The sequence below is a fragment of the Zootermopsis nevadensis genome, unplaced genomic scaffold (assembly GCF_977971745.1).
Source record: "Zootermopsis nevadensis isolate Lab colony 2312 unplaced genomic scaffold, Znev_1.0 Znev_ptg000032l, whole genome shotgun sequence".
Taxonomy (NCBI): Eukaryota; Metazoa; Arthropoda; class Insecta; order Blattodea; family Termopsidae; genus Zootermopsis; species Zootermopsis nevadensis.
The window spans coordinates 3,148,785-3,171,777 of NW_028259164.1; the positions used below are offsets into that span (position 1 = coordinate 3,148,785).

Here is a 22,993-nt window from a genome sequence, read left to right on the forward strand (position 1 = left end):
CAGTCTTACCTAACTTAACCTAACTCATTGTAACTTAACCTAACTCAATCTAACTTAACCTAACCTAAACTTTTCTCTTAAGTCTAACCTAAGCCAACCTAACCTAACCCAATCTCTTACCTAACTTAACCTAACTCATTGTCACTTAACCTAACTCAATCTAACTTAACCTAACCTAAACTTTTCTCTTAAGTAATGCTCTTAAATAATTAACCAGTCTGTTTCCTTGTTCTTTCTTTATGGGGTGTTTTTCAGCTTCAACACAACATTTGTATTTTTTTTATTTGAGGAATATAAAACTGACTTGGATTGTCTCTGGCATTGGTTTGATTTCCAAAATTATATACTGCTTAGAGTAAAACTGTGTTTTGTAGAATTTGCATTTACACAAATCAGTAATTTGTTGTAGATTTGCAGAAATAGCAACTTGCTGTTTTTAAACTATTGTCTGTTACATCACTGCTGGTGGCTTTATTGCTTTTCTTAGGTTGCAGGCCAAATTAATTACAACACTTCACTATGAATTCTTGCGGCATTTTTGTAATTGGTTAGGATTTTCAAACTAAGTGAAAATGAATTCTTTGGAAATGACAAAAAAAAAAAATAGTAATAGCCCTTATACTTTTTCTAGGCATTTGCAAAAGTATAATTTGTAGTTCTATAATGGTATAAAATAATTTTGTGTTCACTCGCATGGCTTCGAAGGTTGCGATGTCAAGTAGTCTTGTAGGTAGATGGAAATTTATTTCCAGAATACAGTAACATTTGTAATGTTGGTAACGAGATGCAAGATTTCGTGGCATAACCCAGAAGACCGTAATCATTGTTTGCAAAACCCCATTTCTGCTCAAGGAATTGGTTAAATTAACATTAGTTTTTGGACTGTGAGCTGTACACAGGCTCACTGAACCTGACTTTGCACAGCTCTGATGATTATATTTTGTAATGGTTACTAAAACACTAATGTATTTGTGTTTGTCAGGTTCCATAAGGACTGATAATTTTGTTTTATTGGCATTGTCGTACGTGGCAACTCGACTGATTCATTTCAGTCTCCAACTCTGTATATTTTAATGTCTTTATTACTACCTCTCTCCTAGTCTTAATATTAATCTTAAAAGTCCCATGATGCTCTGCAGGAGTTTAGAACGGCTCTTTGTTATTCTTTTGCGTGAGCTAAAGGTCCCATGTTCTTATGGGAGGTTGCTAAATTACCATTTCCAGGCCAGTTTAATCATTAGTTATATGTTGTATGCGTAATAGAACTGATTCTCTTCCTGCCTCCATGTTTTTTTTATTAATGGAGAAGACTGCATTTTTTTAAAATTGGATTTTAAGTATCTTAAAAGTTGGTATCTACCTACAGATCCACACATGTTACAACCCAGAAGACCAACATTGACACAGAATTACTTCTGTCATGTTATTCTGACAGAAATAATACATTTATTCAGTCTTATTATGAATAAAATAACTTGAGATTTGATCACCAGTAATTATTTCATCTTCATGATATTCTTTACACTTTGTAGGATTTGAGGTTTTGGCGGTGAGTCTGAAGATGGCTGTCTTCTGGGTTGTTGTACCATTAGTAGAAGTTTACTGACATTTCAGAGGTTTCTGCTGCCTCCATCACCCTGACGAAACAAACAGTACTTTCTTGTACAGAAACAAATGAGCAACACAAAACAACATGGCTATTTCACACCCATATTAATAAGAGTTGTTATCAAAGTCTTAAATCATCATTAAGATTCAAAGGAAAGGTGGAGACCATAAAATTGTTGATGTCAGTGAGACTTTGTGTCCCTGTAACATTTATCATTGAATTTGTGTTACTATCTTGGACTTTAGCGATATACTGCTTTCTGTGGCTGATAGTTTGTGTGTGTGCGTACGCCCCTGGCTATACTTCAGGTGGTTGGCGAATGTTTTGTTATATTAAGTTCTCAGCTTTGCTGTAATGTTGTCAGCTTGCTGCGTTAGAGTTGTGATGCATTGCTTGAGAGTTGTATAAATGGCTTTGTTTCTGTGAAGGCAGTGGTCTACTTATGGAAGTCATTTATAATGCATGGAGAGTGAACACATTTCTCAGTTGGAATGAGCGCAGATTACAGTACAGATCCGCTGAACCTAACGTGACCAAATCAGGAAGGAACATTTGAGTGAGAAATTAGAACTGCCCGGTAGTATAACATAGTAAAGAAACCTTCAGTTCACAACTCATATGCACAATCAATTTATTTGTTAAATTTAATAATCCGTAAACAGTTTCATCAGAAAAGAAACTGGTGAAATGCGCAGCGTTTATTCGTAAAAGTTTTTTTTTCATAAATACAAGTCAATGTTGTGGGAAGAAAAAGACTTTTCCTGCCCTTCTGATGTTCAGGTTTGGAGTTAAATTCTCATTAGTTAATTCTTCCCACCTTATTTATGTTACAATATATATTTGAATTTTGTAAATTGTGTCTTATTGTAAAGAATGTTCAAAATATTCATGTACATTGCCGAAATTTGACCATTTGTGGCCACTTCAAAATTTATTTTGTGGTTAACCCATACATTACCAAGATTGGTTAGAATAATACTCAGATATCTGCACACAATTAAGACCTGTATGTCCGTCATATTTACAGTTTTTGATTTCACTCGTAACTGTCCACAAGTGATACTGATAAATATCTGTATTTAATACGTGAGCATAAATGGTGGTTTCTGTAATCTTAGCTTAACAAATACAAATTAAACAACATTTTACGATATATATATATATATATTTTTTAAGAGACTGGCACACAAACTATTTATAGAATGAATAGAATTCTCACATATCTGAGATTACGCTTTTCCCAGACGTTGGCTGTGGAGGTTGAAATATTATCACTTGCATCTTTGTCTACAGATCACCCAGTGCACGCACCTGCCAGTAAAGGGAATCCTTGGGACTGTGAGTTTATGCCGGACAGAGGCTACCTGATGCGATCAAAAAGCGGTGTATACAATGTTTACAAGGATCAAACAGCAATGGATAACGATGAACCTTGCAGCTTTCCTTATCCTAATCTCGACACCTTCGTTCGTGACATGAACAGATTGTGCGTCATGATCGCCGATGGACCGCTGTGAGTACACGCTGATGACAATTATTCTGCAAAGTTCTGCTCTAAAGTTATAGAGACAGTGTCTGTTTATTTGTGCGATCTGATATTTTGTAGCGTGTGCTGTAAGGGACTAATATTATCTTGTTCTGAACTTTTAAAAAAACTTAATAAAGTTTTAATCAAAATTAATTTCTTTTGAAACACAGTATGTGTTAGAAGTGTATTTAGGCCTTTCACCCAGTTTTGATTGAAAGTATACGTGGTCAGTAAATTTTATTAAGAAACTCACGATATTAAATTAAATCAAAGGTTCTTTATTTAGAGCAACGCTGTTAGATACATGAAGATGATGAGCAGTTGTATTTATATCAACAGAATGTGCAGTTAACGTATTCAAAGGTACGAGCAAGATCAGAATCGGGTTCGGTGTACTTGGAGAAGTATGTATAAATGTGAAACTTGCATCTCTTCTTAGTGTGTTTATGAAGTGTCAAATATTCCTTTTAAATGTATTTGCAGGAAGTCGTTCTGCTATCGGCGGCTGAGCTGCTTGTCGTCTAAGTTCCAGTTGCATGTTCTGCTAAATGAACTGCGTGAACTTGCGTCGCAGAAGGCTGTTCCACACCGTGATTTCTACAATATCAGGAAGGTACATCATATGTTATCGCTGACTTCGCATTCAAGCATGGGGGGGACAGACAGACACTCAAGATATTAATCCAGTTTATAATTATAGGTTATTACCGTAGTTAACGCAGATGTCATCAACAATTACTCTTAAAGGCTGAAGTATTTATAAACAGTGTGGTATATTCCAAGCACTGCTTCACTTTAGGATGTTATTAAGTATCCTTTCTTCAAGATTCAGTAGTTTCAGACTCTTGAAGAAGATCTTTTGCTCCACACAAGTTTCTGACAAGATTCTTGGTGCTGTTATCACGCGTTCCTTACTCCATCGCTTTTGGATTTCATCTGTTATATACTGATCCAATATTACTGGTACTGAGGACAGCTGTATCAGTTATTTACATGATTTTTTGGGGGGGGGGGGCAGAAGAAATGTAATATCAGGTCTGTTATGCTGTGTTATTGTTTTTTATATTTATATTTTCTTAGTGTTTTGTTGTTGCTGTTATTATTATTAACTGGGAAAAGTGCTTTAAATTTGTTCAAGGGTTTGTGTTGCATGAGCTACGTACCTCGGACATCGATCGTGATGGGTGTGTAAGTAGAATTGTCTGTGTGTGTGGCAGGTGGACACTCATATTCATGCAGCATCCTGCATGAACCAGAAACACCTTCTGCGCTTCATCAAGAAGACACTGAAGAACCATGCAGATGAGGTGGTGGTAAACAGCAAGGGACACAGCATGACCCTACGGGAGGTGTTCCAGTCGATGAATCTTACGTCATACGACCTTACAGTTGACATGTTGGATGTACACGCTGTGAGTAGACTGGCTTATTCACATGCGGCTGTAGACGAAGGGCTAGAATATAAATATTTTCAAATTTTATCAAATCAAATTAAAAATGATCATATTGTATGTATGAAACAAATATAATTTGAACTTTTGAACATGCTTATTAAAAGAACTGGTGTTTTGTGTTGATAAGAATACCGAAATTTTTATAAAATTTAAATATGATTTTTGAAAACATTATTCACAAAATTTTGATCTGTCGATGAAATTGCTTCCTTTTGGATGTAAATCAGATTATTGTAGTTATGTATTCAAGTGTAGTATTCTGCGTTTTTCAGGATCGTAACACATTCCACCGATTTGATAAGTTCAATGCCAAATACAATCCTATTGGTGAGAGTAGACTACGAGAAGTATTCCTCAAGACGGACAACTATCTGAATGGAACGTACTTTGCTAGAATAATCAAGGTGTGTTATAATCACATTGTCATGGTTTATTCATTATGTTAATGCATGATGATTTAATTTTTGCTTTATTTTAAAAGTTTTAGGATATGGGGATGGGAATTATGAGGTTTCTAAACACTAACTAACTAACTAGAGCAGTAGAAGTAAAGAGACAATCCAGGCAATGTTTTATAATTCTGTATGTTCAAGTCTGCCCCTTTTAGGAAATTTCAGATGCATTATATAAAGAATGAAGCTAATCTCTAAATAACTTCTGAACCAAATTACTCGATTTTCACAAAAATTGATGTCATGTCATCTCACCTCCATTCCATACTACCATCAGTAATGCCAACTTGGCAGTCATCTGGACTTCTAAAATAGTAGCACAAGTCACTAGTACGGGGCAATGAAATTTTGTGAGGTTATACGTAATTTCTGTAAAGAACATAAAATATGTAGTAACGATGTGACTGAATGAAATATATTTTATTTTCCTTTTGCTGGCGATAACAGATGAACCACATAAAGTTTGGGATGGTTATAAGAAAAAAACTATAAACGAGGCAGAGGTATGAGACCTTAAGATTATTGTTAACACAAAGATAAGGCCACTAATTTGAAAAACAAAAATTAATATGTAGTTACAGATTGAAGCATTTAAAGTAAAAAACACATATATTCTTTCCGGAATGTATTATTATTTTCAGAGATATATGAACCAATTTTTTATCAATTAAATCTCTTGTGTTGGTTGGCAGGAGGTGTCGGCAGATCTCGAAGAAAGCAAATACCAGAATTCAGAGTTGCGGCTGTCCATCTACGGCAAACACCCAGAGGAATGGGATAAACTGGCGAAATGGGCAATAGATGGTGATGTGTACTCTGACAACGTGCGCTGGCTAATTCAGATTCCACGTCTGTTGTGAGTAACGGAAAGAATTAATTTTATATTAATGCTTCGTTGTGCAAAATGAATAAAGTATGAGGGCTGTTCATATTTTATTAAGAATTTGTATTGTTTCTCAAAGTCTGCGTTGGGAGCAAACCCACCCTAAAAAATGCTGCCCTGCAGGAATAGGATAAGTGTATACATGCAAGTGAAAGTATCTCAGTGAAATGGCCTAATCTGTAATAAATAAGATGATTTATTGACATTCTGTGAAGAAAATTTCAGGTCATATTTGATCTGCCCACGTATATAAGAGGATAAATAGTTGTAAGGTCCTGACAATTGAAACCAGGACTTCTTGCATTGGTAACTTTACTTATTTAAAATTTTTATAATTGCCAGCCCAAAAAAGTAATTTTACATTAAAATTATAAATAATCAATCGATGTAATTCTCTGTTGGTCACGGAAATCCAAAAAAGCAAAATACTGGTATATACTGTGAGATAAAATTAAGTTTCGTAGTATCACATCCAGTATTTTGCACATTTTCTGTTGAATAAACATTTACACACTTGTTTTGATGCGGGGTTGTATAAACATTCTCTCGGGACAATATCGATTGTACAGTCATTAAAGTGTGCAGCCTATATGTATTCAAGGTATTTTGGATAACGTTAAATTATCTGTGTATCAATCCTTTACAGTGACATTTTTAAGTCCAACAAGCTGATGAATAACTTCCAGGAGCTTCTGACCAACATCTTCCTTCCACTGTTTGAAGTCACAAACAACCCGAGAAGCCACCCAGAGCTCCACATGTTCCTGCAGTATGTGAGTATTCATTGATGGCTACGGAGTTTAAGAATCAAACGTCTAGACCAATATGGGGCAATTTCATGCCTTGAAATAAAAATCACTGTTCTTCAGATTTAATACAGGCAATATAACACATGAGTTCACCTCTGCTTAGGCATGTTAACGTGAGGCCAGCAGCCAGCTAGTCGGCTTTGGCTCTCAGAGGTTCGTTACGCCACGGATAAAAAAAAATATATAACACATGATTTTTGTCATCATTCACACATATTCTGAAGATGGCTGTCTTCTGGGTTGTTGCGCCGTGTAGTCTGGTAGATTTCCATGGCGCAACAACCCAGAAGACATCAATCTTCTGACTCACCGCTGTGAAAACCTCAAATCGTGCACACATATTCTGTCTACAGTGTTATTTTATTGTAGAAAAATGCCACTTATTGATTAAAGCAGTAATTTTTATTAATTCTAATCAACTGCTGTGCAGTGTGTAAATTACGAAGTTCTGTTCTCCGCTTCCTGAATTTCTCATTAGGACTTATTTTATAACCATACAAAATTATAAAATAGTTAGTTAATCTTGAATATTTTGGAATTCATATATAACAACAAGTATTCAGCTGAATAACTATATATTGTTTTGCTGAATTTATTTCTCATGAATTCTCAGAGGGATTGGTCCATGGTAATTTTAAATTAGAACATCTATACTCTTAATTACCATGCCTACTTCTGATCTGAGCTTCACATAAAGATGTCAGTGTTTACATACACTCATTAGTTCACGACCTGTATCTTTCAGGTGGTTGGATTTGATTCTGTTGATGATGAGAGTAAGCCAGAGAATCCGTTGTTCGATAAGGATGTGACACTGCCAGAGCAGTGGTGTGATGAGGAAAACCCACCGTATGGCTACTATCAGTACTACACTTATGCCAACATGACTGTTCTGAATCATTTTCGCAGGTAAGTCACTCAGAATAGTTCTGTTTCTTACTGTCGTTATGGATATTTCTTTTCCCCAGTTTCTGTAGCAAAAAACGTCACCACATTAGTTTGAGATTCAAAAAGACTAAAACTTTTTTTATGCTGACAAAGAAGTCAATTGAACAGTAAATATACAGCAATGTGCAGTTAATCAGAGATGTAGCGTATGTGTTAGATCTTACAAATAATCTTCCCATTCCTTTCATAATGTTTTTAGTTCACTAAACATAACCGTACTTCCCAACTGAAGTGAGTTTCTTTAACATTTTCAAAATTTTATTCATACCAAATTCAAGCATGTCACTCACTTTACACGGATTGGACTGAAACACATTTAGATGAATGTCTTTATGATATCTCCACTTGTTTCCTTTAAATTGCTGTTTTTATAGTAGTTAATGTATCGAGAGACATGTTTCAGAGGTAAATGATACTAGAAGGCAAGGAACAACTTTGTCTTATAGGTTTCATGACTTGTAAGTCCAAATTGCATTCACCCTTAGATTAGTTTCTCTGAATAATCAGTGTAATATTTTTGTATACTCACAAATGTAAGTGCGTACTCATCATCATGTTAAAAAGACTTTAATGAGTCAGGTTTCTTTAAGTACACTTTCTCACATCTAATCTTCATGTTTTTCAGGGAACGAGGATTGAACACGTTTGTGCTGCGCCCGCATTGTGGTGAGGCAGGTCCCATTCAGCATCTCGTTTGCGGGTTCATGATGGCCGAGAACATCTCCCATGGACTGCTGTTACGGAAGGTGGGAGGAACGTGAAGTTACGGAATTTAACAGATGCTAAAAGCGTCACTTTTCGCGTTGTTATATAATTTGTCGTGTGTTTCAGGTACCTGTTCTGCAGTATCTGTACTATCTGGCGCAGATCGGCATCGCGATGTCACCTCTCAGCAACAACTCTCTTTTCCTCAACTATCATCGCAATCCACTGCCCGAGTATCTGGCCCGCGGGCTTAGTGTCAGTCTGTCTACTGATGACCCGCTACAGTTCCACTTCACTAAGGTGAGGAACCTCAGATTGTTTCTGCATGCGAATCATCGACATCCCAGACACTGTTCACTGTCATTTCCTCATCAAAATCTTTTCAGTTCTATTCATGTCCGTTCTCATTTGTTTAGTTTATTCCAATGTTAAGATGACTGCCTTCTGAGATGTTGCGTGATGCCTCCACCAAGGTTAAGAATAAGTTATTCCTCGCCCCCACTCTGCTGTATGTGTTTGTGGTGTTCTACAAGGGCGACTATAGTTTTTACCTTACCTGTATCATAGTTCTTGGTCTGTTCCAAATTATCCGTTTCACAATTTCAGGAACCCCTGATGGAAGAGTACAGTATTGCGGCGCAGGTATGGAAACTGAGCTCATGCGACATGTGTGAACTTGCCCACAACAGTGTCCTCATGAGTGGCTTCCCCCACAAGGTATGAGTTTGAGAGTTGCTCCTACAAGCGCGCTTCTTGCACGTGTTAAGGGATAATTTGAATATGAAAACTAAGGTTATCACGATAGTATAATCTGTATTATAATTTAAAAATATCAATATCTCGCAGTTCTTAAAACTTGTTGGTTTTTATATCCTGCTTGCAGATGAAGCAATATTGGTTAGGACCAAACTACACCAAGGAAGGCGTAGCAGGCAACGACATCACCCGAACCAACGTCCCTGACATACGAGTAGCATATCGCTATGAAACTCTACTTGATGAGCTGTCAAATATATTCAAGACTGTGGAAAAGGAATCGGGACCAGTCACGCCAATGACGTAAGTATTTGGTGGTTTGCTGAGATGGTGCGGGAGCTGATATTAGCTGTGGCTCTCTCTGTTGACTGAAGTAAATGTTCTGTTCACAGGAGGGTTGTCATAATGGTAAGTTTCGTTGAAATGTTTGTGTGCCCGTGTGTGTATGTGATGAAGCAGATGTTCAGCAGTGTACTCTCGTTATACATCCACATGTTCCGTGTTTTCACATGTCCAGTTTCATTTCAGTGCCGTGAGGAGCGTCAGTGTCCTATCCAAATTTTTAAAGTCTGTTACCTGCATCTAACCTTATCAGGATATGTGACACAGGTGAATTTTGGCACCAGTTTAACATCAAAGTGGTGAATGTTATGTGTTTCCCCCTCTTGAATGTTATCATTGTATGTTGCAATTTTCAGGAATGCAAACCCTGTGTATAACAAGAGTCGCTGGTAATATTATATTTGAGAGTGAAAGATTATTTTTTGTTCTACATTTACAATTCCAAAAGTATTTGAAAAAAAGTGATCTGGCCGCATTGTATTTGTGATCAGACTGGAATGTAGTGTTAGTGAAGTGAAACATTGAGAAGTACTTTCCATATGTAATAACTACAAGTGGAGTTTATTTTGTAGAATGTAAAGGAGTATGTAACTTTTGTAAATTCAAGTTGAGCTTAGCTTGAAATTAAATTCCGAAGTTTATATTGGAATATGTCTTGTGTCTTCTCATTCTGATGATGTTCGCTATTTTGATGGCCGTGAGGCATGAGAACTCACTTCTTTATAACCAAAGAATAAGATACGCTTTTAAAAGATGTGGAAATGTTTCAAGATAATGTGTTTGTTTATTAAATCTACTTCATTATTATATTATTTAACAAATATTTTGTACTGTTTTTGTACTTTTCATTTCATTGGTAACTGATTGATGAGACATACGCAAAAACATGTAGTATTCTTAGAGATGTATTAACGCTTGTGTCACGAAGTTGTCTAGTCAGGGAAAGAGAGGTTAACATTTATTTTATTGTATATAAACAACTTGGTATGTAATGAATTTTCTTATAAAAATTCATCTTTACTTAACCCTTTCACTGTTACTGAAGAAAAATATACATCAGCAGTTTTGTGTTACAAAGTATTTGTCTCCTTGTCAGAACGTAAACTGTGCAGTATTTTACCCCTGAATGTGTAAATAAACGTCCTTTCTTCTTTAACCCTTTGCCATCCCACTTCACTGTAATGAAAGTGCCCCTTTTCCGCTGTTTTAGTATGTTACGTGAAGTTCAGCTGTAGCTGAGGGTTTCCATTTCTTACCTTTGCCCCTTTTCTAATGCCACAGCGTTCTTAACATAAGAGCTCTGGCTATATATATATATATATATATATATCATGCAGCGTACATACAGCAGAACCTGATCGACAACAGTGAACCGCTTAAATATTTTCCACATTTGCAGCTGCAATTACAGATTACCATCAGGAGAAACATAGTTGCGAAGCTCATTTCTGAAAGTTTGTGACGATGGTGCGTTGTTGGAGTGAACTATTTTCTGGACATTTTCCGTCGTCCGAGACTTCTACCATGTCCGGAGATAGGGACTAGCTCTATCGATTGTGCCCAACAGAGTAGGTTTTACCTGAAGCTGGACATAGTTGTAAAGTTTATTGATATTCAGATAATATAATGACTGGACATTTTTTAGTTTTAAAGAAGTTTTTAATGCTTTCATGCTTCTGTTTCTCACCTTAGAGTAACATAAGTTGTTTGATTTGACTACCCAAAAGGTGCCTTTACATACTATGATATTATCATTATCAAGCATTGATGTGGGGTCATTCTTTTCAGATAATCTGATATCAACATTGTCAGTGTAACCACTCTATGAAATCCACATACTTCTTTCCTGTTAGGGTGACAACAGAATATTTTAATCTGGTAACAAACTGTTTGCTACTAGAAGGATGCTGGTTATGAAAACAATTTCAATTTGACTAGTTTGCTGCACTGTACATGCAGTGTAAATTCATCCTTTTTGTGTCCAATCCCCTCGGCACCCTGTTCTCAGACACCGACAGTGTCTTCTTCTCATGACTAAAGAACGCACGTATAATGACCCTAGTATCTTGACCGTCAATGATCTGTTGTACATATCCTTCTGTATTTAACCCTCTAGCAGTCTTGCACGTTGAATGAAGTGCAAACTTTGATTAGTAAGGCATGATGGCTCTCGGCATCAATGCATGATCCATAAATTCTACACAATGTGAAACTTGTACGATACTCTGTATATTTTGTATGTAACCTATAAATGAGTTGCTAATACTTGTGAAACTTACATCATAAAAATTGTTGATACATTGGTTTTGTGATAATGCATCTGATTTAACATAAACGTATAACAAGGAGAACTAGACTTGACGGGCAACGAGATGTCACGTAGAATGTTGCTGACTTCTTGCTAATGTTACATTTGGTTTAACTATTAATTTTGGATACAGCTGTTAAAATCTTGTCAGGATATCAGCCATGTCAGTTAGTTAAAAATTGACATTTCAGGGACCAGCTCCATCCCCATCATGAGGATTTGATGTAACCGTTCATCCAGACCATTTGTTGTTACAACATGGCATCATACAGGTGAAGTGCGTATCCTAATTAAGAACTTTTTACGTCAGATGACCATAGTGACAGTGCATGTGTCATGTTGGAAGTATATTAAAAATTAGACCCCAAAAACCAATGACATTATTGTGAGTGTATTAATTTTTATTGCCAGATGGATAATCATTTGTTGGGTGAATGCAGCAGCCGGTTAATTGCAACCGGATGCACTACATTTTTGCCATGCGGCTAAAATATGCATACCCAGTAAAATATACCTAAATGTTTCAAAATTTAAATACAAGGGAGGAACTCAATAGTATAAATAAATAAGATCTGTGGAAAACTATCTTATCTTGTTTCTAAGACACTAAAATGTAGATCTAATGTTATGCTTTGGTGTTAGAAATCTTGAATGTGAACCAGTCAGTTTATTAGGAATAGGAACAAGCGTCTACTGAAGAACTGATATATCTGCACAATTCAAATAAATATCTTTATTTGACAGGATTAGATCATCACAATATACATATATTCTCTGAACAAATCCATTAACAGAACCAAATGTACTGAATTGTCCATGTGAGATTCGGTGAAAATATTGGAATCATAAAGCACTTCACTCCTTTATTGGGATCAGTGATTTGGCAACCATGTCCATGAAGGAGGCCAGCTTGACATCGCGCACGCTGATGCCATTAACGTCGTGTGATGACAGCGTCACCTGCACCTTGTTGTAGACATTGAGCCATTCAGGGTGATGGTCCATCTTCTCTGCCATTAGCGCCACTCGGGTCATGAAGCCAAATGCCTGCAACGGTCTCTCTGTTACAACTTGCGGGAAGAATATAAACAGCACGTGGATCAGACAAAGGAGACATTCTGGGAAACTGATGATACTACGTGGCTAACTCTGAAAACAGATCTTTGTAGGTTTCCTCAAGGAGGAATTGACAACAGTGACTATGAGTCATGTCAGTATCGATCAGAATGAACCCCAAGTCCTGGCCTGGTTCTTCTTTCTTTGGCTTACTCATTGCCCTGATGATGGAGGCAGTAAGCACCTCTTGAAATGTCGGTAAACTTCTGCTGGACTATAAAGTTGAACATATCAGAAGACAGCGATCTTCAACAAGGAATATATCCTGGAATTTTGATCATATTGTGACAAAAACTTTTATCATTAACGGAAACTAAAGAATATATCTGGAAACTTTACAGAATATTATCTTAATACGCTGAATAGTTGAACACTGTCTGCAGCGCACACACACAAACCTGATTGAAGTTGGTGAACAGATATTCCTTGTAGATAGCGTCACGAGCATCCATCATGGACCAGTTGTTCGAGAGAAGTGGTTCCAGCTTTGCTGTCCGCTCTTCAGGACTCAGTTTTCCAGCCTATGACAGTAATTAATATTATTATATTCTTGTTTTACATTAGCACTCTAAAATTTCATTTAATATAATCCAACTGCAAACATGGTAAGAAGTGTAACTTTTTCTCATTTAACTCCACTGTTGCAGGTGTTTGTATAAATTTTATATAATATTACAGTGTAACGATAGTAATGAGTGAAATGTTAAGAGGATACATTTGAAAGTAAATTTTTCTGTGTACATTCATGTTGAAAGAGACTTAAAAATACACTGTCTCGAATCTGCTTGGATAATTTTTCGAATAGTATATTTTCTTCTGGGATGTTGCACCATGTAGTCTGGTAGATACTGACAATTTTTTCACAGGAGTTCACTGCCACCATTAAGAAAATTCCCTGAGAGTCATATGAAATTGATAGATATAGGATAAAAAACAGAGAATAGCTGATTACTACAGGAGATGGTACATACAGTTACCACTATTCTTCAGAGGTTAAACATACATCCAAATCTGTCCAGTGGTTCTTGGCTTCAAAGAATTAGGGTATCATATCAGCATTTTCCTGGAGGGATTGAGAGAGACCGTGGAGAAATATAATTTGAATAGCCAATCTTTGGGCACTCCCGAATAAGAAACTGACTGTTAAGCTATTTATTTCAAATGTTAATGTGTTAAAGTCGCTTGAGAACATTCTAAACGATGACTCGACTTAAGAGACCTTCAATGTTCACTATTGCAATAGTACTTCCTACATCAATCAAACAGCAGAATTGTAGGCATTGACAACTGGAAAATACAGGGCTTAAATCTCAGCCTACTGACCAAATGTTCTGAGGGTTTTTGTGGTGTTACTCCGTTTATCCAACATAATACCCGGATAAATTAATACCTTAAATTAGACCACGACGGCTTCCAAGTTCCAACTCATTATATACTAATCCTTTCATTCAGTGCTATATAATATACTGAAAACGCCGTTAATTAAGCAGAGTATAAATTAAAATAGTTTTATACTTCGACAGGTAGACCTACTTTTTTCCGAAGAGTGAGTCAAATCACACTTGGATTAGAACTGTAAACAAGGTCCTACTGATAATGAGGTCGTATGTCAAGCGGACAGATACATTCACTTGGTACGAGCCCAACGAAACCTTTCAACTCAAGATTATCAATTTATCTTGGTTTTATTGACCCACGACGTAACTCTGTATAGAATAATGCTTCGTTGTCATGGAAACTCATTACGTCAATCAAGGAACAGAATGCGTTGATTGAAATTCACGTATTACATAAATTTGTAGCATTTATGGCGGAATAAAAAAATCGAATTCAAGACTTTTATAAAGGTGAAGTGATTTCGAGATACGTGAATCCTACTTCGTACACTTGGACTGGTCCAAATGGATTTCGCAAAATAGGAGCATGCCAGGAATCGCATCCTTGCTGGTTTCCTTCTCTACTATTTTCTTTCAGTATTATTCAAATGACATCGGCGCATGTTACCTAGAAAGTAATCAGAAAATTATTTACGCGAACTCGACGTTCAAAGTAACCCCTCCTTTTTTCCAACAATCCACTGTTTCACAATTCAAACACTTCCGACATCTCCGGCAGTTTCAAGATTCATATCCACATTCGAACTCCAGTTTCAAGGAAATAACGCTGCCAAGGCCTGCACGCTTTGAAAACTCCCGTTATCGAGGTCACAATACCGGCAGACAAAAGACTTATTTCAGAACAAAATAATACAAAGTCGGATAAACAGTGAAACTATAATACACAATTGTTGTCTAGACGGACTGTCAACCTTAAGTTTAATACAGTGAATGTTATGATCGAGTGATTATCACTTGCACTCAATTCGTGAGGTCCCGGGAACAAATTTCGGTCCGAAAATTGTTTTGACAGGTTTTTCCTGATTTTTCGCAGCCACTCTAGCCAAATACTGGTCTAATACCTTAAATTTGACCACGACCATCTCCTTCCATCCCATAAAATTAATTATTCATTAATCATCCTATTATTAATCGCTTTTTATCGGAGCTCTTAAAAGCGCCGATAAATAAATTATAATAAATTAATATAGTACAATATATACATGTATGTGATAAGCTACTTGAAATTTCAAATGACATGCTGAAGGGAACGTATTGATATCGAAGACGAAATTAAAGCAGTGACAAACCCACTGGGGCTGAACGTGCTACACTTCGAAGCTCCGACTCACCATTCTTCCAACTTTTCGACGAGGTTCACTTGGAGGCTGTTCGACAGATGACAAGTGTCTTGGAAAGCTGGAAACCGACTGCCGACAGATAGCGGTGAATGCGCATAATGGTGGCATAATAATCCTGAACGTTGGTAGCATTGGAACTTGTGCAGTAAAGAGGTTAGAACGACACTAGAATGAGAAAATAATAGTTGCAGTACAAAAATGAAACCAGCCCAGTGCCGTGTATCAGAAGTCACAGACGACATGACTGTTTTAGGTACGTTTGTTGGAATTCTGAATGTCACACATCATCATATAATCACAAATATAATAGAATTAATGTACTCACGCACAGCCAATATTAGGATAAAACCTGGAAGTGTTTCCAACTTTACACCACTAACTGTACATGAAAGTAGATGTTATGAAGAATGTGAGGGCTTAAAGACGCAGAAAGAGAGAACAAAATTAATGAGCGCTAAACAGACATAAGAATTAAAATATTAAGAGAATTGTGTTTGTTTAGCGATAGCTGGAAATATAGAAAATAACTTCGCAAAAGCTGTGGTCGGTTCAGAGCTAAACAGCAAGAACCATTATATGTTGTAGTCCCATCACTAGAATGGTGGCCAGCTAGCAATAAATTTTTCGAAATTTGACAAACTTTAAGTACGTAGGAGCTAATTAACCAAAATTGTAGGCGGAAGCACGGCAGAGACGTTGGCAGCACTTGGATCCCGAACCAGAAAATAGTAGCTGTTAACCTAATGTACCGTCACCAAATTTAGTGTTTGATAACTTAGTGTAACAGATAATTGCTATCATTTGGTATGTTGTTGATGAATGTTATGTTAGTTACGTTACATTTCTTTAGGTTAGGCCAACTTCGTATAGGCCATTTTACGGTAGCGTAATGTAGTTTGGTTGGCGGCCTCTGGCTGGTTTTCGGCGTTGCCAACCTCTTTTGCTGTGGTAAGATTTGAGGTTCTCACGGCGGTGAATTCAAAGACAGCTCTTATTGTGGTTTGTAGCGCCATGTAGTCTGAGTTTATGGAGGCAGGAAGGACTTCAGACACATTGGTAAACTAATGCCACACCACACAGCACTACAACCCAGAGGCCTGTGTATGGTGAAGATCCCAACAGCTTATTTCATTACAAATGCTGCAGGAAAGGAAATTTGTGTGTCTTATGTCATGTCACTAACAAAGATGAACTTTTTCACCACATTCTTGTATAGAAGATACATTTTTATATATCTCAAGGACTTGTTTTTGTCAACAGTTTCATTTCAGCACAGTGAACTGATCCCAGAGGAAGCTCACAAAGTGAAATGTGGACTCTATGCCCACAAGAAGACTGGGAAACGTGTGGCAGTAGTGGCCGTGGATGACGATCATGTGTTCAGTGGCTCTGAGCTACCGGCTGAGAACACCATAGCACATAACCTGATAGCCATAAGGAACAGGCAAACCAATAAGGTAAGATTTTGTTCTTGTATTACAGTGATGCATTCTTCATTACATTGATTGTATGTACAGTTAAAATTGTAGATTCATTTACTTGATCATACCACACTACACTCTTCTCACAATTTGTTGTTGAATGTGTAGGGTTCATAAAAGCAGGGAATATATTGACCAAGTTAATAATTGTCAACTACTTGAAGAAGACTATATATATACCTTGAAGGTAGTAAGTTTTGTCCAGTTCAAGCAGGATGGTAATATTTTTGTCTGAGTAAGCTGGTGGGTTGATTACAAGTATTTGGTATCTGTGTGACAGGTACGTCTTGTTCCAACGACAAGTTTCTTGCTGTCCCCTGTCCCACGTGTGGAGGAGAATAGTATTGTGTCTGTGGTCACACAAGAAGACAGAGATCGACTACAAATGAAGTTTGGTTCAAAAAGGCAGCAACGTTCATTAGAAAGCTACACGCGAATGCGTACTAATGCAGATTATCTGAAGGACAAGTTGAAAGATGTGATTGACAGCGTGTCTGTAGAAGAAGCGAGTCAACAACCAGTTGTTAACGCTTCACACGAAGCGTATCTTCCCCCTATAAACCGAATTGCAGCTACAGTTGATGATGTTTACAGCTTACATGATATTGTTTCTGCTGAGGAGTTAGCATCCTTGAAGGAAGAAGCCATTAGAACCATGAAGGAGCCGAAGAAGGATATGTGAGTAGTGGCTAGATCACAGTACTCGTATTTAGTCCTTTTAGGTGTCTTCACATTGATCAACTGTCCTGCCCAGTAAGAGTGCACTGTTTGTAGAATTTATTCGTAATATATTTTGTTTTGTGTTTTTGTAGGTTCAGCTCATTTTTCTCGCAGACTCTGCCGAATGTTTTGCAACTTGGCAGCAGTCAACCAGTTATTGAAAGTGTGTGCGCCCTGCTGTATGCTGATTTGCTCATTAAGTTCCTAAATACATCTCTAAAAAGTTTGCAGAAGCAGAAGAATATAGTTTGTCCATACTCTGAGGATGTCAACTCCAAAATCATTAATACATTTACAGTGCAGTCTCCACATGGCAGGTAAGTCCTTTCCATTTCTTAGGATTGGTAGTGAATACACACATACATTTATATGTGTGATGGTGGGCTGAATAGTGTCTGGATATGAGTGGTATTTCCTAACTTTGCTGTGCTTGGATTGCAGACACTACTGCCCCTCTTGCTGAGGTGTTTGACTGTAGTCAGATGTTCATGCACGACTTCAGTTTACATCAAAAAATTATCCCCTTTATTTGCTAAGATATTCAACTTTACTCCCTGAGCTATAAAAATATATTCTAGCTGGTCTGCATAATTTTACCATTGTATTTCTAGAATATGATGTATATAAATGTTAAATTAGGCAAGTTGTTGTTGTTCTTTTTCTTTTTCATATCTTAATGTAGCTACCAGATGCGAATTGTAAGAAACACTGTACAATCAATAGACAATGTAATAGAAACCCATATAAACTCTTGGCACATAAATGTTTGAGTAACATCACATACGGATAGTCTAGTTTATGAAATCATACATATTACAGTATGACAATCCATTGTCTGAGTATATTAGTTATTGTTATTGAAATTAATTCTATGTACAGGTTGCGACCCAACTTGTTGAAAGACAAAGCCTTGTGTCACCTGCTTGTTTTGGGACTTATCCTTTCACATTTCAAGCTCAACCTTGAACTACTATCCAAGTCTCTTTCGATATCTGTAAAGAGGTAAGTGTTTTGGGGTGGATGGCTGCCATTTTATCTGATGGAACTACCGCAGAAAGCACTGAATTGTGATGGAAGCCTGTTGTTATGACATTCTGTAAAGGAGTAGGTCATCGTGACTGCAAGATCTGAGGCTTGTATGTGGGAGGTATCTGTTTCTTTTTTATCTCAGCTGAAATGGTTACTGTAATTTTTTGCTGAAACATTTGAAAAACTTCACCGTGGCTTTCTTGAAAGCTGAAGTTTTACTGTCTCTCACCTGATAATTTGTTCTTTACTTTTTCTAGGTTGAATCACTTAAGCCAACAAGTAGGAGCCGTTTCTAGCTCCTCGTCGTCTTCCATCGTGACACTGAAGTTGCCTCTACCACCGCTGAAACAGCTTCAGACAGTTGTAAAAAGAAATAAGAAACACTAAAGAACTGTTGGAACGTCATGGTGTATATTCTGTAGTATAACTAACTAACTAGATGGCTTACCGAACCCGAAGGTTCATCACCGAATTAACCAAAGCCCTCCACCGGACCCTGTCCTGGGCCAACAAAATCCAGTTTCCTTCAACTCCTATCTCCCATAGATCCCGCCTGAGATTATCCTCCCATCTACGTCTAGGTCTCCCCAGCGGTCTCTTCCCTTCAGGTTTCCCAACCAGTACCCGGTGCACACCTCTTGTCCCATCCATGCGCGCTACATGTCCCGCCCATCTCACTCTTCTCGACTTAATCACCCTCACAATACTGGGGGAGCAGTACAGATTTTTAAGCTCGTCATTGTGCAGTTTTCTCCACGCCCCATCGTCTTCCCTCTTAGGCCCAAATATCCTCCTCAACACCCGATTCTCAAACACCTGCAATCTGTGTTCCTCCCTCTGAGTGAGAGACCATGTTTCGCACCCATACAAAACAACAGGCAAGATTATTGTTTTGTATACTTTAATTTTCAGGTTCTTAGAAATCAGACGGGAAGACAAAATATTTTGGACTGAGAAGTAGCAAGCATTTCCGGAATTTAGTCTCCTCCTAACTTCCTCACAAGTATCATTTTGATTTGTTATTGTTGTTCCCAAATATTTGAACTTTGTAACCCTTTCAAAGGATTTATTAGCTACCCTAAGATAATTTTGCCCGCCTGTCTTCTGATGACGAGATACTAACATGTACTTAGTTTTTTCTGAATTTACTTCCAGCCCCACTTGTCTACCAGCCTCTAGTAAAACTTCTGCGTTCCTCTTTATTGTATTTATATCGTCCCCCAATAAATTAACATCATCAGCATATGCCAATAGCTGATGTGTCCCGTTCAATTGCAAACCCTCCTGCCTACCTTGGACCTTCCTGATGGCGTATTCTAGCGCAAAGTTAAAGAGCAAGGGAGACAAAGCATCTCCTTGTTTTAGACCGTTCTTGATGAGGAATGTCTCAGATACATATTTACCTACTCGAATTTTGCTGCAGGTTTCATTTAAGCACATTTTTATTAGACCCACTAGCTTCTTTGGTATACCAAATTCAATAAGAATATTATATAGCACTTCTCTCTTCACAGAGTCATAGGCTTTTTTGAAATCTATAAATAACTGATGTACAGTCCCACCGAACTCCCATTTTTTCTCTAGTATCTGACGAATGCAAAAGATCTGATCAATCGTTGATCTGTTTCGTCTGAACCCACACTGATGATCCCCAATAGTTTCATTCGCATATGGGGTTAATCTTGCCAAAAGAATGTTGGATAGAATTTTGTATGAGGTTGATAGCAGCGATATTCCTCGGTAATTACCACACTCAGTCTTGTCCCCCTTCTTATAAATAGGAATAATTATGGATTCCTTCCATTGATGTGGCATCTCTTCCTTATCCCAAATTAACTGAATAAGCTTATGGATCCTCATATGCAACCCTTTGCCACCTGCTTTAATTAATTCGGCCGGAATCTGATCAATTCCTGGAGATTTATAACTTTTCAACTTCCCAATGGCTAGTTCCACTTCATCTAAGCTAGGTTCTGGCACCAACAGTTCAGCTGTATGCATTTTAATCTGTCTAATATCACCAGTATTATGAACATTTAAGAGCTCGCTAAAGAAATTTTTCCACCTATTCACAATTTTTATTGGATCTGCAAGCAAATTGCCACTATCATCCTTTACCAAATTAGTCTGGGGTTGATATCCTTTCTTAAAGTTATTAATGCCTCTGTACAGGTCTCTGATGTTTTTTTCCTTATTATTTGTCTCAAGTTCAGCAATTTTGCCCTTCAGGTATTCCCTTTTCTTAGTCCTAAAGGTTCTACTAGCCTCACGTCTCACGTTACATAGATTATCCGCATTTGTTTTGTTTGGGTTCTGCAACCATTGAAATTTTGTTTGCTTCCTTCGATCTATTAATTTTGAACATTCTTCATCAAACCACGGTTTATTTTGCTTTCTCCTGTAGTATCCTAGTTTCTCTTTTGCTGAAATTTTGATGCAGTTTCTGACATTTTCCCACTCCCTGTTGATGTCCACACTTTCATTATCCTCATTTGTCTCTAAAATTTGAAACCTATTCGAAATTTCAACTTGATATTGTTCCTTTGCCTCTCCCTCACTTAATTTTTTCAAATCAAATCTTTCTGTGTCAAAATTTTGTTTAGTTCGTCTACTTACTGAAAGCCGCTCCCTCACTTTTGCTACCACCAGATAATGATCAGTGTCGCAATCTGCTCCTCTGAATGATCTCACATCAATTACATTTGTCTGCCTTCTCTTATCTACTAAAACATGATCTATTTGATTGTGTGTTCTGCCATCTGGGGAAGTCCAAGTGTATTTATGAACATCACGGTGTGGAAATTTTGTACTTTTTACAATTAAATCTTTTGACGTAGCGAAGGTCACTGCTCTGACGCCATTATCATTACTAAGTGCATGGAGACTCTCGCTGCCTATTGTGGGTTTGAAGACATCCTCCCTCCCAATTTTTGCATTGAAATCTCCTAGCAGAATTTTCATGTGATACTTGCCAAATGTATCAAATACTGATTCCAATTCTTCATAAAAGCTATCCTTGATATCATCGCTTTTGTCTTCAGTTGGGGCATGAACATTAAGGACAATGATGTCGCACCAACGTCCTTCCAAAATTACGTAAGACAACCTGTCACTAACAAATTCTACTCTCTTAACTGCTGCCCTAATTCTGCTATGAACAAAAAAACCCGTCCCTAGCTGATGATTGTCATTCCCCTTTCCATAGAAAAATGTAAAATTGTCCACTGGGATCGTGCCCTCCCCCTCCCATCGCACTTCCTGCACTGCCACTAAGTCTAACTTATAATTCCCTAATTCCCTACACACTGATTTCAGTGCCCCAGCCCTATAGAGGCTCCTAATGTTCCAGGTACCAAATCTCATGTCCTTTTTCAATTGCCGTGGTCGTGCCAAAGAGTCCGTCCTGATCCGAGGCTTGGTTGATTTTTTCGTAACACATATTTTTTTTAAAGGTGAAAGGTTGTTAGCCCTACACCCAACCCCCAACCTGGAGGACCAGGGTATCACTCTTAGTCTAGCGCATCTCCTTAGACCTGTCCGGCTTGGGTGACCCTACCATGAGCCGAAGCTCAGGCCGGCATAGCCCTAAGGGTCATTTGAGCACGCAAGCCTCCTCACCCGGCAGATTGCCTTCGACAAGGTGGTGATACCTTCGAGAAGGATATTCTGTAGTATAAACATTTATATATTTTGTTGTGGCAGTCGGAATACTACAAAATGTTGTCAATGGGATATTTCTTTTAAGTTTGATCAGACAGTGCATATTGGTCAAAGAAGACATTACGAGACCAATGTTGCAAACTCTTTGATCCATGTCACAAAATGTATGCAATTCTGTTATTATGACATTTTATTATTTGCTGTATGATGATTGTACCAGTGAAGTTTCACTTACACAGTTTGATCATGGAAAGAAGTGACCTACCTCAGAGGAAAATCCAAGATCGTTGTGTTCTTTGTTCCTCTGGCAGATTTTTACCAGATACTACCAAGACATTCTTGTAAATGGAAGCTGATGTCAGTGCTGCAGTTTGTAGGTGGTTGTCTTGGAATAAATATATTCTGGTAACATTTATAAATCAATTCTGTTGCCATTCCCCCCCTCTAACAGAAATT

At 37.5% G+C, this 22,993-nt stretch overlaps 3 protein-coding genes across 11 annotated transcripts in view; 2 read left to right on the forward strand and 1 right to left on the reverse strand.

The window, feature by feature from the left end:
• Window positions 1-13,703, forward strand: part of AMPdeam (AMP deaminase) — a 30,522-nt gene extending 16,819 nt beyond the window's left edge. For 5 of the 7 annotated variants that reach the window (XM_022086887.2, XM_022086892.2, XM_022086891.2 and 2 more), the window contains 13 exons: window positions 2,903-3,122; window positions 3,621-3,750; window positions 4,355-4,549; window positions 4,864-4,995; window positions 5,736-5,899; window positions 6,573-6,699; window positions 7,481-7,644; window positions 8,309-8,429; window positions 8,515-8,688; window positions 8,995-9,105; window positions 9,272-9,447; window positions 11,986-12,071; window positions 12,539-13,703. In XM_022086887.2, coding sequence (XP_021942579.1) covers window positions 2,903-3,122; window positions 3,621-3,750; window positions 4,355-4,549; window positions 4,864-4,995; window positions 5,736-5,899; window positions 6,573-6,699; window positions 7,481-7,644; window positions 8,309-8,429; window positions 8,515-8,688; window positions 8,995-9,105; window positions 9,272-9,447; window positions 11,986-12,022 — 1,751 coding nt within the window. In that variant the 3' untranslated portion in view covers window positions 12,023-12,071; window positions 12,539-13,703. Of the gene's footprint in view, window positions 1-2,902; window positions 3,123-3,620; window positions 3,751-4,354; window positions 4,550-4,863; window positions 4,996-5,735; window positions 5,900-6,572; window positions 6,700-7,480; window positions 7,645-8,308; window positions 8,430-8,514; window positions 8,689-8,994; window positions 9,106-9,271; window positions 9,448-9,842; window positions 10,564-11,985; window positions 12,072-12,538 lie in introns of those variants that run through there. The other 2 variants (XM_022086888.2, XM_022086889.2) reach the window with 2 other exon arrangements.
• Window positions 12,513-15,779, reverse strand: Pcd (pterin-4a-carbinolamine dehydratase). Its single transcript, XM_022086898.2, has 3 exons — window positions 15,639-15,779; window positions 13,309-13,431; window positions 12,513-12,841 (listed from the first exon to the last, which is right to left on the reverse strand). The coding sequence occupies exons 1-3, from the start codon at window positions 15,777-15,779 to the stop codon at window positions 12,650-12,652; spliced, it is 456 nt and encodes a 151-aa protein (XP_021942590.1). The 3' UTR covers window positions 12,513-12,649.
• Window positions 15,764-22,956, forward strand: Polr1E (RNA polymerase I subunit E). 3 transcript variants are annotated; one of them, XM_022086897.2, is made up of 7 exons: window positions 15,764-15,900; window positions 16,908-17,104; window positions 17,409-17,806; window positions 17,941-18,165; window positions 18,728-18,850; window positions 19,135-19,288; window positions 22,539-22,956. In XM_022086897.2, exons 1-6 carry the CDS (start codon window positions 15,846-15,848, stop codon window positions 19,262-19,264), a joined length of 1,128 nt encoding a protein of 375 aa, XP_021942589.1. In that variant the 5' UTR covers window positions 15,764-15,845; the 3' UTR covers window positions 19,265-19,288; window positions 22,539-22,956. The 3 variants fall into 3 exon arrangements, with proteins under 3 accessions (XP_021942589.1, XP_087215879.1, XP_087215878.1); XM_087359753.1 differs by having other exon boundaries at window positions 19,135-19,284; window positions 22,535-22,956; XM_087359752.1 differs by lacking the exon at window positions 22,539-22,956 and having other exon boundaries at window positions 19,135-21,727.
• The last annotated feature ends 37 nt before the right edge of the window (window positions 22,957-22,993 follow it).

Excerpts from the sequence above, each read along its gene's own strand:
- Pcd (XM_022086898.2), bottom strand. The coding sequence starts at position 15,779 with ATGCTACCAACGTTCAGGATTATTATGCCACCATTATGCGCATTCACC. Across the intron at positions 13,432-15,638 it reads GTCGAAAAGTTGGAAGAATG|GCTGGAAAACTGAGTCCTGA; the intron begins GTGAGTCGGAGC and ends TTACTGTCATAG. Across the intron at positions 12,842-13,308 it reads TGTTCACCAACTTCAATCAG|GCATTTGGCTTCATGACCCG; the intron begins GTTTGTGTGTGT and ends AGACCGTTGCAG.
- Polr1E (XM_022086897.2), top strand. The coding sequence starts at position 15,846 with ATGAAACCAGCCCAGTGCCGTGTATCAGAAGTCACAGACGACATGACT. Across the intron at positions 17,807-17,940 it reads AAGGAGCCGAAGAAGGATAT|GTTCAGCTCATTTTTCTCGC; the intron begins GTGAGTAGTGGC and ends GTGTTTTTGTAG. Across the intron at positions 18,166-18,727 it reads GTGCAGTCTCCACATGGCAG|GTTGCGACCCAACTTGTTGA; the intron begins GTAAGTCCTTTC and ends TTCTATGTACAG.